The sequence below is a fragment of the Pogona vitticeps genome, chromosome 2 (assembly GCF_051106095.1).
Source record: "Pogona vitticeps strain Pit_001003342236 chromosome 2, PviZW2.1, whole genome shotgun sequence".
Classification (NCBI taxonomy): Eukaryota; Metazoa; Chordata; class Lepidosauria; order Squamata; family Agamidae; genus Pogona; species Pogona vitticeps.
The window spans coordinates 98,878,807-98,896,908 of NC_135784.1; the positions used below are offsets into that span (position 1 = coordinate 98,878,807).

An 18,102-nucleotide genomic window follows, 5' to 3' on the forward strand; every position below is an offset into this window, starting at 1 on the left:
TATCTATCTATCTATCTATCTATCTATCTATCTGTCTGTCTGTCTGTCTGTCTGTCTGTCTATCTGTCTGTCTGTCTGTCTGTCTGTCTATCTATGTATTTATCTATCTATTTGATGGGATTTTAGGATATCAAGATTCATGTAAGGGATGATATGGGCTACATGTGTCTCCTGCACTGGCATCTTGGCAGACTCCTGCGTTGCTTAACCTTCAACCCCCATCACACCCTCATAATTTATTTTATTGTGGAAGGAAGTGGTCAGACAGTCCCCTCATACCTTTTAGGACAAGTTTTTGACACGCCCCCCACTCCCATGGGAGTCTCCATACTCTGCCAATTTTTATTTACGAAAAAGGGCTGGTGGGGCTTTTTCAGTTTTTTAAAAAAACATCTGAAATCAAATCCATTTTGAGCTAACAGAAACAGAAACAATATTTTAAAATAACACTGATACAAATTAGCCTCTTTGGCTACTCTTCTCCTCCTCGGCAATTCAGCCTTTGGAGCTGCTGAGATTTCCCACCCTGATTTTCAGTACAGTATATGGATGTTTTCTCTTCAGAGTTCTTCACATGCCTTTGGTCTCTTGGGAGACACACACACACCCCTTCCCTTTGAACACCATGGTGGAATGGGAACCAGCCTACTTGCCCTGCCCTTGCCAACGGTGCATTCAGTGTTGCTATGAAAAATGGACCACTGGTACACGAGCATAAGACGTCCACATGGGATGACAACCCCTGATCATGTCAGGGTTTATGACTGTATAAAGGAACTGTAGGTGTGGTGCCCCCTTTGAAATGAACAATGAACGTGTGGATACTGGAAGGCAGGTCAGGCAGATGTGCCTTGACTTTCTGTTTCTTTTTGAGTTAAAATAGAATGGTATTGGATGAACTGCTGAATGGTCAACTTGGGTTCTTTTCAAGGAGAAAAGTGGGATAAAAATATTTTAAATGAATGAGTAAAGGATACATTTATGTTTATCTATTATCTCAGAAATTTTTGTGACACATCTGTTCCTTAAACAATGTCCCTGGGATGCCGAAAAGGCTGAGAGTTTGAGTCTTAAACCAACCAAAACTCCATTGCTGAAGTGAGATTTGTACCAAGGAGTTTCTGGCTGGTTCATCCTTGGTGTCTTTCTTGCTTGCTTGCTACATAAATTGGCTCCTATAAATCAGAAGCAGGAATCATGCAGTCCATGGGTTACAAGCAAACCCAAGTCCATTTTTATGGCATCTAGAGTCACTCCATTTTCCCTCTGATCTTTTAAAAAGGAGGATTACACAACTTGGGAGCAGTTATCCTCTAAAACAGTGGTTCTTACCTTGGGTCCCCAGATGTTCTTGGATTACATGGGTCTCTAGGATTCTTAGCTTTTTAAAAATACAACATTTTTCATTTGTATGACTGGAGAGAATTTATGACAGAACATCAAACCGAAGCATCCCCAAGCTTTATACTGTTTAAACCAAGTGTAAAGGACTCTATACTACATTTCAAGGCTCATAATTTCTAAGTATTTATCAGGATTCCCCACAAAATTTATTACTTTGAAATATGAGAACTTCAGGTAATAGGGAGCCCAGGGTTTTAGGATCGCATTCCTAAAACATTTTGATCTTTAACTTTTTGAGTAAATATTTTAAGAGGCCTAAAAAAAGACTGCATTAATTAATATTTTGATTAGTCAAGGACTATCTTCTGAGCAATTCCAGAAATGTCACTTTTTGTGCCATTCTAAATGTGTTCAAAAGGTATCGCATGAAATGTGCCATATGCACATTCGCCGTGACATACACAAGGCTTTTGCCAATTAATCTAACTATACGCCAATTTTATTCCAGGATTGCTGCACCCTGCCATGTCATGATACACATTCACAGCAGTTTACAGAGGTGACTAAGTTTCCCACACTAGCCTTGAAAGGGAAAACAGCATGTCTCTCAAATGTATGCTTATGAGGCTTGGGGATAAATTATGTCTGACAAGGATAAATTAGCAGTGGCCAGAAAAGGGAATGAAGCTATTTGAGGTTCTGATCTTTTGACCCTGCAGGGGGATGATCTGAAGTTAAATCTCCTTCTGTAAGCATGCCTGCTGGCTTTCTTCAGGCCCTATTTCATTCTGCAACTGCTCAGAAATATGCCAACCCCCCTCATTTTCTTTTTATTCTGCTGCCCTCTCCTTCCATCTATGTTCAGGAAGCAGACATGAAGAAGAGTGACAAGGGGATGGGTGCAAACAAAGTCAGAAGCAATCGGCAACTAAACCAAGATAGTCAACAATAGTAATAAGTTGAAAATGACCCGATAGCACATAATTATTTGTAATAATTATGTGCTATCGGGTCCTTTTCAACTTATTACTAATATTGGCTATCTCGGTTTAGTTGCCAATTGCTTCTGACTTTGCATGCAATTATTACTAATAATTATGTGCTATCAGGTCATTTTCAACTTATAGCAACTCCTTCCAGGATGTTCTAAGTATAAAGTATTCAGAACTTCTTTACCAGGGGCACCCTGGGACTGTGCAGCTTGCCCAATTTCACACTGCCTGGATCTTCTCCCAGGAGGCACAGTGGGGTACCAGATTCCTATTTCTTGTGCTCCAACCACTAAGCTATCTAGCTGTTATTTGATAGTTAGAAAAAAAAAGTTCTTTTCTAACCAGGACTTTGCACACATGCCTATGTTTTTTCCAGGCACTGCTAGCCTATACTCTTCCACTTTTGCCTGAATCACAAGAAATATAATTAACTTTTTTGATGGTGCAAACGAACTAAAATGAATGCAAGACCAGATAAGCATCTTCCTGCACATCACTGTTTTCCCACAGAAGCCATTTATCTCATATTCGCCTGCTGTTTACACATATCCAGCCTCCTTCAAACAAAATCACAGTCTCTGTAGAAAAGAGTAACTGGGATGAAATGTTTACTGCAAGTTAGCATGTGGAAATAAATTGCTTTCAGAAAGCAGTACTGGGGGATTTCTGCTTGATCTGGTGACAATCATGCCAGGGAGTCTTACAAAATTCCACCTTACTTGCCCTGGTTTTCAACCCCTGTAGGAAGCCACCGAGTAAGGTCATCAGAAGATTTGGAGTCTCAGCGGCACGCTCCGTTTTTCATGACATTTTAAAACAGATGCAGCTCTGCAGCCAATGAAAGAGGGTCTGGACTTGGTAACAGGCTGAGTATGTACAAAATGGAAGGTACGTCTCAAAATTGGGTGCTCAGATGGTCCTAGATACAGTGGTGTTTTTTTAAAACTAGTGTTTATGTTGGGCCACAGTGGTCAGGATTGTATTGTCAGTATTGTCTAGTTCACCAGCTATGACATGTCCTTCATAGCAACCATCTGGCCACAGTGGTTCATGATCTGATAAACCTTTTTGAGCTACTGCAATGATCTGTACATGTTACTGTCCTTGAATACTACTCCAAAGCTTTAGGAAGAATAAAATACTAATGACCAGGACTTTTACTGGAAGAGCCAGGTACAGGTAAATCATGGCAATTTTAAGTAAATATACTGACTATTTCTTTACTTCTGAGTTGAAACTCAAGATGCTTTTGCTTGCCTTTCCCTATATGAGCCTGCCTATGCCTTCAGAGAGCCAGGGAAGGCTCTCCTTCACTTGCCCATAGTGCATTACATATAAACAAGGGACAGAGCCTCCTCTGTTGTGGCACCCAGCTATGATATAGTTTTGCCATGGATTTCTACCTAGCGCTGATTTTATCTTCATTTTGATACTGAGTCAAAAATGATCTTGTCCAGCATTAGAAACTGGTCTATAAAACCAGATTATGTCGTTGCCTATTTTTTGTACCGTTTGCCTGTTTTGTTGAAATTTGTAGGTTTTTTTTAAAATTTTGGGCAGAATCCTATTTGCTTGTGCAGCTGTGTAAGGGCATTTCCACTCCTCTACTTACGAACGGGCCTAGTTACGAACATTTCAAGTTACGAACCCAATCTCATAGAAAACAACAGGCCCTACTTACGAACATGTGCCCGAGTTACGAACCCGATCCATAGAAACAGTGGGCCCTACTTATGAACCTGTGGTTCAAGTTACGGAAAAAAAAACTGGTGAGGGAGGCGGGGAAAGAGCTAAACTTGAACTTTCAGTTAACTGTTGGCCAGCGAAGAGGGTGGTTATCTGCTTCCTCGCTATTCTCAGCATTTACAGAGTGGATAGAGAGACAGTCTTCAGACTGCCTGGTACTGGTACAGTGCTGTACGGACAGTACAGTACAGTACAGTATTCTAATTTTTTTGGCTTTTTAAAAAAAATTGGATTTTTTCTTTTTTATTTTTGACATTCTTTTTTTAAGCAGAGAGACTTCTGGGTGAGTACACTACAGTATGTTTTTACTTTACTGTAGAGGGGGTTTTGCAGCTCATTGGTGGGGGGGTAGGGCTAGGTGTGGGGGGTTCTGAGCTCCGATGGGTCTTGCTGGGTAAATTTTGCAATGGAGCCATGGGTCTTCCTGGGTAGATTTTACAGTTTTAAAATGGCTGCATGCTTGCTGGAAACTTTCCTTGCTCTCTCTCTCTCTCTCTCTCTCTCTCTCTCTCTCTCTCTCTCTCTCTCTCTCTGTGTGTGTGTGTGTGTGTTCTGAATCTGTCTGGATAAAATGTGCACCCAGAGGGCATTTTTGCAATGGAGCCATGGGTCTTCCTGGGTAGATTTTACAGTTTTAAAATGGCTGTATGCTTGCTGGAAACATTCCTTGCTGTTTGTGTCTCTCTCTCTCTGTGTGTGCGTGCGTGCGTGCGTGCGTGCGTGCGTGCGTGTGTGTGTGTGTGTGTGTGTGTGTGTGTGTGTGTGTGTGTGTGTTCTGAATCTGTTTGGATAATATTTTAGGGTTAAAATGCCTTCTGTGTGTGGTTAAAATATGATTTTTCTGTAGGCAACCTTCAGTCTCAAGAGACTATGGTAACATGCTCTGAATAGAGGTCTTGGAACAGTGTCTAGTGTGGTTGAGAAGGCCAGTTTGAGAGTGACAATCTCTTTCACACTGAAGACAAATACAATCTGTCCAGCTCCCTGGTTTTGCTGGTTTCAGGACTGCCTCTTTGCCTTGGCCTGCTGAACAAGTGCCTCTTCAAACTGGGACAGGCCATGCTGCGCAGCCTGCCTCCAGGCTAAGTGTTCAGATGTCAAGGTTTCCCATCTGTTGAGGCCTTCAGATCCTGCTTGCAGATATCCTTGTATCTGGGGCGGGGTATAAATTTAATAAATAAATAAATAAATAAATAAAATAAATATCACAGCTGTGGTCTCCTTCTGAGGCACTTTCCCTGCACTAATTCTCCATACAGGAGATCTTTTGGAATCTGACCATAAGCCGTTCTTACTATATGCCCAAGCCAACATAGATGTCGCTTTTTCAGTAATGTATACATGCTAAAAATTACAGTTCATTCTAGGACAACTTATTTGGAACTTTGTCCTGCCAAAAATCCATCGGAGACAATGCATGTGGAACGTGTTCAGCTTCCTCTCCTGCCGTGCACAAAGGGTCCAGGACTCACTGCAGTACAGGACTGTACTCAGGACACAGGCTCTATAGACCTGGATTTTGGTATATGCTGTCAGCTTCTTATTAAGCCATACTCTCTTTTTGAGTCTATGATTGTAAACATTAAAAAAATGTTCTAAACTGCCTGATACCAGAGTAGAATATATAGATTTTAAATAAATAGTATCCGTTGTTAGAGTCAAGGAACAGAGATTATGACATCAACCAATAGTCCACTTGGACTTCCCTATTTAACTTCCCATAGTCTAAATGGCATGTGTAAGGCGTGCATCACCACAGCTAAATCAAAACTGATTTTGAATGGTAAGGGAAAAGACATGAATAGCCTAAATCTGAATATGAGTTTTGCAAATGAAAAGTCCTGTGGGACAAGCTGAAGCTTATCAGTTATTAATGAGACAAAACTAACCATGTATCAATGTATATTTGTATCAACAAAACTAGAAATGAGATCTATTTAACTTGATTTCAGTGAAAGCATGGAAATAAATATAGGAGAATGTTCTATGGTAAATGCAATTTTAAATTCAAAGGAGAGCTACTCTACACAAAAACTTTAATTTTATACAATGACTTAAAGATCAGATTGTACACATGCAGGAACAGATATTACGCAGGTGGTACAAACTCGCAAAAGCCATTATATTCCATCTATTTTGGTATTCTTTGGAATATTAGAAAGCAAAAATGAAGAAACAAAATACAATGTGATATACAATGCAAGTAGTATTTTCTTTAGATATATAAAAATAGGATACTTAAAGAAGATTGTGAAACTACAATTACAGTGATGTCTCGACTTATGAACTTAATTGGTTCCGAAACTCCAGTCATAACTTGAAATGGTCATGTCGAAGCACCATTTCCCATAGGAATGCATTGAAATGCAAGTAATCCGTTCTGGCCGTAGGGAAAAAAATAACCAAAAAAACACACACAAAACACTGTAAGACCCATTAGAAATGTGATTAATCCATTCTGGCCGAAGAGGGGGAAAAAAAGAAAAGCAAACAAATCGTGCAAGACCATTCGGAAATGGAAAAAAAAACCCAAAGCAAACAAATCATACAAGACCCATCGGAAATGCAAAAAAAGCAAAGCAGAAAGCAAACAAACTGTGCAAGACCCATCGGAAATGGAGAAAAAGCAAAACAGAAAGCAAACAAACCCTGCAAGACCCATCAGAAATGGGGGGGGAAACCCCAAAAAGCATACAAACTGTGCAAGACCCATCGGAAATGGGGAAAAATCCCCAAGAAGCAAACAAACCCCACAAGACCCATCGGAAATGGGGGGAAAACCCCAAAAACCCAAACAAACCCTGCAAGATCCATCACAGCAAAGAAACATAATGCCACCTCCCAGCCCAAAACCACGCTGCAAAACCCACCCAGAATAGTTTTTAAAAAGTAGAGAGCAGCACCTTATGTTACCAGGCAGTCCGAAGCCTCCTCTGATTGCACACTCTCTAACTGCTGGGGCGAAAGAGCTACAAAGAAGCAGCCTCTTCGCTACCAACGGTTAGCAATTTGAATTCCCTGCCTTTTCCCCTGCCTTTTTCTGGTTGTAACTCAAAGCTCCGGCTGCAAGCCAAAGCAAAATTTTGTGGCCGGAGCTGGTCGTAGCTCAAAATGGTCATATGTCAGGACGTTCCTAAGTCAAGGCACTACTGTACTATTAACGGATGGCAGACTTGCTGTGTTACAAATTGATGCATAAAGGTATTCTTTGAATAAGAAAATGGATGGTGATGGTCTGGGAAATGAGTTTGTTCACTGGGATTGTCCAATATGATTGGAATTGAAGTGGACAGACAGGGAAAATTGTAATGAATATGCAGTGAAAAGTTGCATATTTCAATACGTTTTAGAATAATAAACTTCCGGATAAGGTTCAACCCCATGCTTTATGCAGAATGCATTAGGGATGAAGGGTCTAATAAAATTACAAGGCAATGCAAGTAATTATCAATTGACTGGAATAACATTGCAAATTAATTGTGCAATGGAAATATGTGTAAAATCTGATGAAACTATAATCACACATTTCTTTCAAAAGCTCACATTTCAAATAGCTGAAAGGAGATTAGAACAAAGCTATTTAGGTTCTTGGCTGACTTACTAGAGTGTTTCAAATTCATCACTGCACAGCAACATTCAGATTTATTGGCAAAATACTTTATAGCTAAAAATCACCAACAGGAAAATGCTCAGAAATTATGGTTAAGGTAGGTTCAAAATGCCAGGAGCCCTTTCTAGTCAATGATGATGATATGCCATCAAGCCTTGTCTGCATCTATAGATACAGAGAGTATTCAGAAGTGCTTTACCATTCTTGTCTTTTGGGGGCACTCTGGAGCTTTGTAATTTGCCCAAGATTGGCTTTTCTCCCCGGAGGCACAGTGTGGAGTTGAACTTTCAATCTCTGACCCTGCAGCCGAGTATCTGACTCAATGACATACCTATAGAGCTATTCAGTTTTCACAGGAGCCTGATGGCATAGTATTTAAACTGCAGTACTGCAGTCAAGGCTCCACTTACGACCTGTGTTTGATTGCAATGGGCTGAGGTTTATTTATTTATTTATTTTTAAATATTTTTATCCCACCTTTCTCCTTAAAAAGGACCCAAGGTGGCTTACATCCTTGAAAGCCAATATTTAAATCTAAGAAAAAATGAGTATAAAGAGGCATCTTACATCATTAAAAGACAGTATTAAAGCTAAAACAATGTATGCAAATATTAAAAAGGTTGTCAGTCTTCCATCCTTCCCAGGTTGGCAAACAGAGTACCCAGATGGGGGTGTGGTATATGTAGCCTGAATAATTAAATTGTGAACTGCTCAAGAGTGCTTTAAGTATTATGGGGCAATATATTAGTACCACACTTTATTTTACCAAACTGTATACCATAGCTCTAGCCATGCTCCCTTGTACTTCTCGTTTGTTGCACTTCTTAAGGAGTGATGGGTTTGAAGAAGAGAGCATCCACTCTCAATGAGGGCTCTCCATATGAGTTGGGACACTGGTTTTCCAGGATCCCAGCTGATGCAGAGTGCCCCAGGCTCTTCACTGGTGCATTAAAGTTCAGGAAGTAAATCATTTTGTATAAAAGTGTGAAAGGAATTTCCTCACACAATTCTACTCTATACCACTGTTAAGACATCAGAAGTAGATCACCAATTGCATGTTGTGGTTAAGAATTGGTTATGAGTCTGAAAAGTTCTCATTAAGCATTATCTTGTTACCAAGATGCAGCCATACCTGTCAGAAATACATAAGCTTTTACCTGTTGTTTGGATTTTGCATTTATTAATCAGAAGTGTCCAACTGTGAATTGTTTTCTATAGCTCTCAAGGCCAATAACTAGTAAAGCAATCTACCCTCCACTGGATTTTATGGTTATCAAACATTTCTGCTACTGGCAACTTCATGAGTTGTCTTTCTCTTCTAAAGTGGCATGTACAACACTGCCAACATAACTCTGTGATCTCTTTTTTTGCACCTGTAACCACTAACCTGGCATATTCCATTGTGACAGAAACAAAGAGGTGGGTTTTCATTTCTCATTCTTCAGGGTGTCAAAATTTCCCAGGGGCCTAGTGACAATAGATAATTCTTTAACACCTTGAAGGAGGGTGCCATGCCATGCTTATATGAGGAAATAATCCCCTGCCGACAAAGGCAGAATTTAAGATACATTTTCTGAAATATGCTAATGATAGATCAGGATCACACTCCATTAATCAGTTTCTAGGAACAGATGTTCATCAGCTGTTGAGAAAGAAGACCCATGGGAATAAGATGAAAGAGAAACAAATCCTCTGTTTTGTTATCATGGTGCTTTGTGTCCTAAAGCAGGGAGTGTGAAAGCTTTGAAATGAACAGTTACAAATCTAGATGCATAATAAGAAGAGGAGAAGGAGACATGACAAGAGCACAGGGAATTATTCATGCATACCTTGCTTGGCAACGCAAATAAGCACTATAATGAGCTGTGATGGCATCCCGCCCTGGCTATATACCATTTCATTGCTATTCTTTACACTTACCAAATAAAGGTTTACTCATATAATTGAAAGGAAATGCCCTTTACCACTTCCTTTCAGAGAGGTTTCATTAATTCACTACCTCAGAAACAAATATAATATTAAAAATAATTGATCAGAATGGTAGTAAATATACATTAATACAACAGCCCCATTTTTAAAGTATCTTAGACAGCCATTCATTAATGAAAAGCGTGCCCAAAGAAAAAGGACAGAGGGACAAGAAAGCTGGGGCCAAGCTGGCCTCCTTTGGGAGGGAATTCCAGTCTGGGAGCAGCAACAGAGAAGACCCTCTCCTGTGTCTTCACCAAATGCACCTGTGAACGTGATGGGATGAAGAGAAGCACAAAACACAATAGCTCCATCCATCCATCCATCCATCCATCCATCCATCCATCCATCCATCCATCCATCCATCCATCCATCCATCCATCCATCCATCCATCCATCCCCTAATTATCTTAAAACCCGCAGAAGCTCATAAAGTAAGATGTGTGTGCGTGTGTGTATGTAAGACTTAAAATATGACATCCACACATTTAAAAACCATCTGATAAGGAAAGCTTTAAACTGGGTATGGACCAAGATCCAGGAAGAAAATTACCAAAAAGTTCCTGAATGGGTCACACCAATGGGAGCATTTACACGACTACCATTAATGGAAAAGAAGAAACTCTTGGAATACAGAGATTTGTTAAAAGAGGACTTAAGTATGAAATCAAGGGAAGAGCCAGAAGAACAAGATATAATACCTGATTGGTGGACAAAAACACAAATAGATTCCAGATATACAAGATATAAAGCAGTAGACCTCTGTAAGGAACATACACCATTGGATAAGATACTTCTAAATGTGAAGGAAAAATGGATTAAAATATTGTATAATTATCTACTAGAAACAAAAACGCAAGATGAAATAGGTATATATTGGGATCACAAAACACAGCATCCACACCAGAAACAAAGAACATGAAAGACACTGCAGACTAAAACAAGCGGAAAAATCGGCAATATCTCCATCTCAGTTGCCTATTGACTTCCTCAAAAACCTCTCTAAACAGGTATGTTTTCAGCTGTCTGTGGAAGGAAAGGAAGGAGGTCCATTGTCTCAAGGCAAATTGCAGAGAAGATGAAATAGATTAATCAAAAATAAATCAAAAACAACAACAAAACTATTTTGCCCATGGAGTATTTGATTTGAAGAAATCCTGAACCACTTCTCTTCATTCTCTTTCCAATATAGCTCTCTGGGCTCCAGAAGGAAATGGTGTATGTTTGCAGCATTACTTGAAGGAATAAAAACACACATACTGCAGGGTTACATAGAAATATTCACAAGTATATGTACCCCATATCTTGTGCAAATTGGCGCTCTACAGTGTTTGTCGTCATTTAGTCATGTCCGACTCTTCATGACCCCATGGACCAGAGCACGCCAGGCCTTCCTATCTTCCACTGCCTCCCGGAGTTGTGTCAAATTCATGTTGGTTGCTTTGATGACACTGTCCAACTGTTACATAACAGCACTGATGTTACCTGTCTGTCATGGGTTTGGAGGGAAAGTTCCATCCTATGGGGAGTGGAAGGCGGGACATCAGGAGGAGGGGCTGTACTGTATAAATATGTGATGCCTGTGTGGTGAAGAGTAGATGCTGAGACAGACTGTGAGACACTGGGTTGGGACGAAGCAGCAGCTGGGGAAGAAGAAGCTGTTGTGGGAGTCTGGGTGTCTGACAGGGTACTACTGTGTGTCAGAGTACCAACCTGATAAGTTCAGGTGTCTGTGGGTTAGCCAGAACTGATGGGTTCAGGGTCTGTGCTTTAAGTTAAAGGTTCTAGGTGAACCAAACTGTATGCTTGTGTGTGTGAGAATAAGCCACGTTACTTTATTTTATTCACCTGATTGTTTTATTTACCCTGTTTGTATTTAAAATAAACCTTATTCTTTTGTTGTTTAAAAATCCATCCCTGGTCTGTGTGACTTATTATAGGGAATGGTTGGTGGCAGCTTAGTAACTGTGTGATAGATCCCAGTAGGTCTGGGTTTGTCACATTGATTGGTGTCCAGCGTGTGGGATACGACTGGTCCAGTTGTCCAGCGGTCCAGCAAAGCCTTGGCAAGTGTGCCCAGAGCAAGGGGGGTCTAGTCAGGGACAATCTGAGGCGCGTAGGTAATCTTCTAGGTGTACCTCACGGGGAGGTGCGCTAGTGGAAGAACGTGCCAAGTGGGAAGACTAGATTAGGGTGCTCTGAGGCAACTTGTTTTGGCGGGAAAAAAGCTGAGGCAAAACTGTGTAAAGTAGCAGTGATTTAGCCTGCCTGCTGAGAGGCCTAGCAGAGGGGGGTAGACTCTGGCTCGCAACTGTTGCAAGATTAGTGCTGAAGAACAGCAGTAATCTATAGCAAGCTGGTTCTGAAGAAAAAAAAAAAAGTGGTCGTTTTATTTTGAGGCTTGACTTTTTAAAGCAGCCTGTTCTGAGGGGGGATTATGCCCTTGACTCGAAGCCAAGTGGCAGAAATGGGTGAAGTGAAAGACCCCCAGGTTGACCAAGGTTCTGAGGATGAATTTGGCTCAGTGCAGGGTGACAGCACAGGAGAGCAGAACCCAGAACTCAGAAAATTACTCCTAGCCCAACAGCATGAACTGAGGGTGAGGGAAATGGAGGAAAGGGAAAGAGAGAAACAAAGGCAATTTGAGATGGAGAGGGAGAGAGAGAAAATTGCTCTGGAAAAAGAAAGGATGGCGTTTGAATTAAGAAAACTGGAAATGATGAACCAGAACAATAATAATAATAGGGATTCTGAGGGAGGCCAACTGTCTAAGGCTGACCTGAAGAAATTCCCTGTGTACCACAAGGGAGATTGTCCTGAGGTGTTCTTTTCCTTAGTGGAAAGAGCGTTTGTGGACTTCTCAGTGAGGGAAACTGAGAAGATGACCATCATGCGTTCTTTAATCAGTGGTAGCCTGGCTGAGGTTTATGCCGAGATGCCTGAGGAACGGATGAAAGATTTTGCAGAGTTTAAAAAACTGGTGTTCGCAAGACATGGGATAAATGCAGAGCAGCTGAGACAAAGGTTCAGGTCCCTCACCAAGAAGCCAGAACAGACTTTTACCCAAGTGGGGGCCCAATTGGTGAGGCTGCTTGAGAAATGGCTGTCGCAGGAGGGAACAGAGACCTATGAACAGCTTAAAGACTTGATAGCCCTGGAACAGTTCTATTCAGTCCTGCATGGGGAATTGAAATTCCAGGTGAGGGAAAGGAAACCGAAATCTGTGGCAGCAGCCGCAGAAATCGCGGATTTTATCTCCCAAATAAGAAAGCCCTTGGGTGAGGGGAAATCTGTAGGTAAACCCAAAGAAACCTACAGCAAGTACTCTCAGGGACCAGGGAAAAGCCAGCAAGGGGGAGGGGCCCATGGTGAAGGGAAGCCCTCAGGCATGAAACAAAGACCTCAGATTTTGGAGGGAAAACAAAAACAAGATGAGAGAGAATCAAAATACACCAGAAAATGCTATTTCTGTCAGGGAAAGGGTCATCTAATCTCAGAGTGTGAGAAATTGAAGCAGCTAAAAGGAATGGTGCCTCAGAATTCTAGTGGGACCAAGCCAAAAGCTGTGTTCTGTGTCCAGAAAGAGCAAGGCTCAGTGTCACAGAGGGAGCCTGTTGCCATAGCTACTCAGTCTGGAACAGCTACCTCTGCTGATCAGGCTGAGGAAAATGGTCCTCTGGTGGAGGTAAAGCGCTGCTTGCTGATAAAAACAGATTCTCAGTTGTTTGAGACAGCAGGGGTGGACGTAGGAATACTTGACCGTCAGTATAGGGGGCTGCGGGACACTTGTTCCCAGGTAACCCTGTGCCATCCAGATATCATCCCTAGGGAGTTTATAATCCCAAATGAGAGCATGAAGGTGGCAGGGATTGAGGGGCAGGTAATCTCTCTGCCAGTAGTTGAGGTACCTGTCAACTTTCAAGGCTGGAGGGGAGCTTGGCGCCTAGCAATTTCATCGACTCTGCCAGCAGCCGTGCTCGTGGGAAATGACCTGGCTGAACATGTGAAACGGGTGCTAGTGATTACACGCTCACAAGCCACCACAGGGACAGTTCAGGGGGGTAATGATGAGCCAGAGACGGAAGCAGAGGGGAGTTCAGAAGCTGTGGTGGAAACCTTAACCACAGACAGCAGATTTGGACAGGAGCAGAAGGCAGACGCCACTCTCCAAAAGTGTTTTGAACAGGTGACTGACGCCCAGCTAGCACCTGAAACCCCAGTGAGATTTCTGGAGAAAAAGGGGATTCTGTATAGAGAGACCCTGAGGAATATCTCAAAAGGGGGAGATGGGATCAGGAGTCAGCTAGTGGTACCTGAAAAGTATCGCCCCATGATCTTACAAAGGGGTCACTCTGACATGTTTGCTGCACACTTAGGAGTGAACAAAACACAGCAGAGAATCACACAGAATTTCTACTGGCCTGACATAGGGAAGCAGATCAGGGAGTTCTGTAAACAATGTGATGTGTGTCAAAGGCAGGGGAATAACCGCGACAGGACCAAAGCAAAGTTGTGCCCTTTGCCTGTGGTTGACACTCCGTTCAAATGCATAGGGGTGGATATTGTGGGACCTTTGCCCAAGGCCACAAAGAGGGGGAATAGGTTCATTCTAACAATTGTGGACCATGCCACAAGGTATCCTGAAGCCATACCCTTGACAAACATCGAAACTAACACAGTGGCCGATGCTTTGGTGGGGTACATGTCCAGGATGGGATTTGCCTCAGAGATAATCACAGATTTGGGCACATCGTTCACGTCAAAGCTCATGAAACGCTTATGGCAAATCTGTGGAATTAAGCTCAGGGAAGCCACTGCCTATCATCCTGAAAGTGATGGGGTAACTGAGAAGTTCAATGGGACTCTAATGCGCATGATTAGGGCTTTCTTGGCAGAGAATCCAAACAATTGGGACCAGAAGCTGCAATCCCTTTTGGTTGCTTATCGATCAGTGCCACAAGCCAGTACCGGGTTCAGTCCATTTGAACTTTTATTTGGGAAAGGGGTGAAGGGGCCCCTTGATTTGATCGAGCAGGGTTGGGGGCAGATCGCCCAGGGTGACCCACAAGACGTTGTGACTTACATAGACACCTTGATGAATGACCTAAGGAGAAACCTAGAGCTAGCAGCAGAGACCCTGCCAGCTCAAAAGGTCAGAAAGAAAGCTTGGGATGACCAGGAAGGCAGGGAGAGGCGCTTTAACCCAGGGGAGGAAGTGCTTTGGCCTAGGCTCTGCAGAGAGAGCAAACTGCAGCTGGGTATCCCAGAAAGAAAATACTTGGGTCACAAGGTAGGGGGAGGAGTGATAAAACCCCTGGAGGCCAAAATAGAAGCTGTTCGTGATTGGCCTAGACCCAACACCAAGAAAAAAGTCAAATCATTTCTTGGGTTGGTGGGCTACTACAGAAAGTTCATCCCAAGGTTTAGCGAGATTGCGGCTCCGCTGACCGATCTGACGAGGAAGACGGCTGATGACCGCATCCCGTGGACCAGCGACTGTGAGGCGGCGTTCCAGAGGTTGAAGGAGGCGTTAATCAACTATCCTGTCCTGCGTGCTCCAGACTTCGACCGGGAGTTTATCATCTACACCGACGCGTCTAACAGCGGGGTAGGAGCAGTTCTGTGCCAAGAGGATGAGAATGGTGACCAGCATCCAGTGTCCTACCTGAGTAGGAAACTTCAAAAAGGTGAGAGACATTTGGCAACCGTGGAGAAGGAGTGTTTGGCCATAGTCTACGCGATCCAGAAGGCCAAGCCTTACATCTGGGGAAGACATTTTATTCTGTGTACTGACCATTCACCATTGCAATGGTTAAAGACGATGAAAACCCACAATAGCAAACTTATGAGGTGGGCTTTGAACTTACAGGACTATGACTTTGAAGTGAAGGTGGTCAGAGGGTCAGTGAACTGTGTTGCTGACGCCTTATCAAGAAGACCTGAAGACTGAAGACGGCGAAAGAACATGGACTATATGTATATAATGAAAACAAAAAGTTAAAATGTACCTGGTTTTGAATTTGGTTGGTATTAATAAAGGTAAATTGATGTACTGTATATGGTAAAATGTTTAAATGCATATTTGCTATGGTTAACTTGGAGTGTAAGTATATGTAAGTATTATATGGTATGTATAAATGTTGTTGTGTATTTTATGCAGGTTGTTTTTTTGGTGAAAAGCACTTTTAGCTTTCCCCCTACAAAACAACTTTTAAAGAGGGGAGGTGTTACATAACAGCACTGATGTTACCTGTCTGTCATGGGTTTGGAGGGAAAGTTCCATCCTATGGGGAGTGGAAGGCGGGACATCAGGAGGAGGGGCTGTACTGTATAAATATGTGATGCCTGTGTGGTGAAGAGTAGATGCTGAGACAGACTGTGAGACACTGGGTTGGGACGAAGCAGCAGCTGGGGAAGAAGAAGCTGTTGTGGGAGTCTGGGTGTCTGACAGGGTACTACTGTGTGTCAGAGTACCAACCTGATAAGTTCAGGTGTCTGTGGGTTAGCCAGAACTGATGGGTTCAGGGTCTGTGCTTTAAGTTAAAGGTTCTAGGTGAACCAAACTGTATGCTTGTGTGTGTGAGAATAAGCCACGTTACTTTATTTTATTCACCTGATTGTTTTATTTACCCTGTTTGTATTTAAAATAAACCTTATTCTTTTGTTGTTTAAAAATCCATCCCTGGTCTGTGTGACTTATTATAGGGAATGGTTGGTGGCAGCTTAGTAACTGTGTGATAGATCCCAGTAGGTCTGGGTTTGTCACACCAACCATCTCGTCCTCTGTCGTCCCCTTCTCCTCTTGCCTTTACACTTTCCCAACATCAAGGTCTTTTCCAAGGAGTCTTCTCTTCTCATGAGATGGCCAAAGTATTGGAGCCTCAGCTTCAGGATCTATTCTTCCACTGAGCACTCAGGGTTGATTTCCTTTAGAATTGATAGGTTTGTTCTCCTTGTAGTCCAGGGGACTCTCAAGAGCCTCCTCCAACACCACAATTCAAAGGCATCATTTCTTCAGTGGTCAGCTTTCTTTATGGTCTAGCTCTCACTTCCATACATCACTACAGGAAAAACCATAGCTTTGACTATTCGGACTTTTGTTGGCAAGGTGATGTCTCTGCTTTTTAAGATGCTGTCAAAGTTTGTCATTACTTTCCTCCCAAGAAGCAGGCGTCTTTTAATTTTGTGGTTGCTGTCTCCCATTACAGCTTTTCCCACTCTTTTGTTGACTATGAGGGCTACTCCATTTCTTCTACAGGATTCTTGCCTACAATAGTAAATATGATAATCATTTGAGTTGAATTCCTGTCCAATTCCTGTCCATTTTAGTTCAGTGACACCCAGGATGTCAATGTTTATTCTTGCCGTCTCCTGTTTGACCACCTCCAGCTTCCCAAGGTTCATAGATCTTACATTCCAGGTTCCTATGCAGTATTCTTCTTTGCAGCATTGGACTTTCCGTTCACTTCCAGGCACGTCCACACCTGAGCGTCCTTTCGGCTTTGGCCCAACCACTTCATTAGCTCTGGAGCTACTTGTACTTGTCCTCCGTTCTTCCTCAGTAGCATGTTGGACGCCTTTCGACCTGAGGGGCCCATCTTCCAGCGTCATATCTTTTAACCTTTTGTTTCTGATCATGGGGTGTTTTTGGCAAAGATACTGGAGTGGCATTGCCAATTCCTACTCGAGGTGAATTGTGTTTAGTTGTAACTCTCCACTATGACTTGTCCGTCTTGGGTGTCCCTGCACGGCATAGCCCATAGCTTCTCTGAGTTACTAAAGCCCCTTCGCCATGACAAGGCAGCAATCCATGAAGGGTTACAGTGTCTACAGTGTTAGTCATGTGTATATGCCTGAGTCCACTATGCTTTTTCCTTCAGCAATGGATGCTATCACAGTAACTAAGGTTCAAAACTCTCTTCCCACCTCCACTCAAGAACTGTGGTAAGAGCTCAAAAGACTCAAATGTTATTTGTTTGTTTATTTATTTTTGGCCGGGAACAGTGTTAATGCCTTCTTCTGATTCAACAATGGTATCCCACAGAACTGCAGTAATATCTAACCCTGATGTACAGGATCATATTTTTGTTGCTGAATCAACACAGATGCACAATGTAATAATTTGACAACATTGTCCTCTTTACAATGTTTCCAAATTTCAACACCTTGCCATGTTCGTTGTTTTGTTTGAGTGAAGAAAAAATGTCTGGAGCAAAATATGTTCTAACAAAACCACTGATTTGCTATTGATATACTTTTTTTGTCCATGCCATGTAAAAAATAGTTCTTGTGCCACTGTGTGCTTAATCACCATCATCATCTATGCAGAATACTCCAAATTCCTGTCTGAAGCCCATTCATCCCTACCTCCTTTTCTGCTTTCAACCACTAAAGAGTGGAATGTACCCAATGCAATGAACGTATCTTTTCTCACTGTTTTCC

At 42.3% G+C, this 18,102-nt stretch overlaps 2 protein-coding genes across 3 annotated transcripts in view; one reads left to right on the plus strand and one right to left on the minus strand.

Annotated features, from left to right (window-relative positions):
• Positions 1-18,102, minus strand: part of SPOCK1 (SPARC (osteonectin), cwcv and kazal like domains proteoglycan 1) — a 646,684-nt gene that overhangs the window by 284,619 nt on the left and 343,963 nt on the right. The gene's annotated exons all lie outside the window — the stretch shown is intronic.
• On the plus strand, positions 11,116-16,339 carry LOC144586816 (uncharacterized). The gene is made up of 2 exons (XM_078385709.1): positions 11,116-15,347; positions 15,530-16,339. The coding sequence occupies exons 1-2, from the start codon at positions 12,098-12,100 to the stop codon at positions 15,535-15,537; spliced, it is 3,258 nt and encodes a 1,085-aa protein (XP_078241835.1). The 5' UTR covers positions 11,116-12,097; the 3' UTR covers positions 15,538-16,339.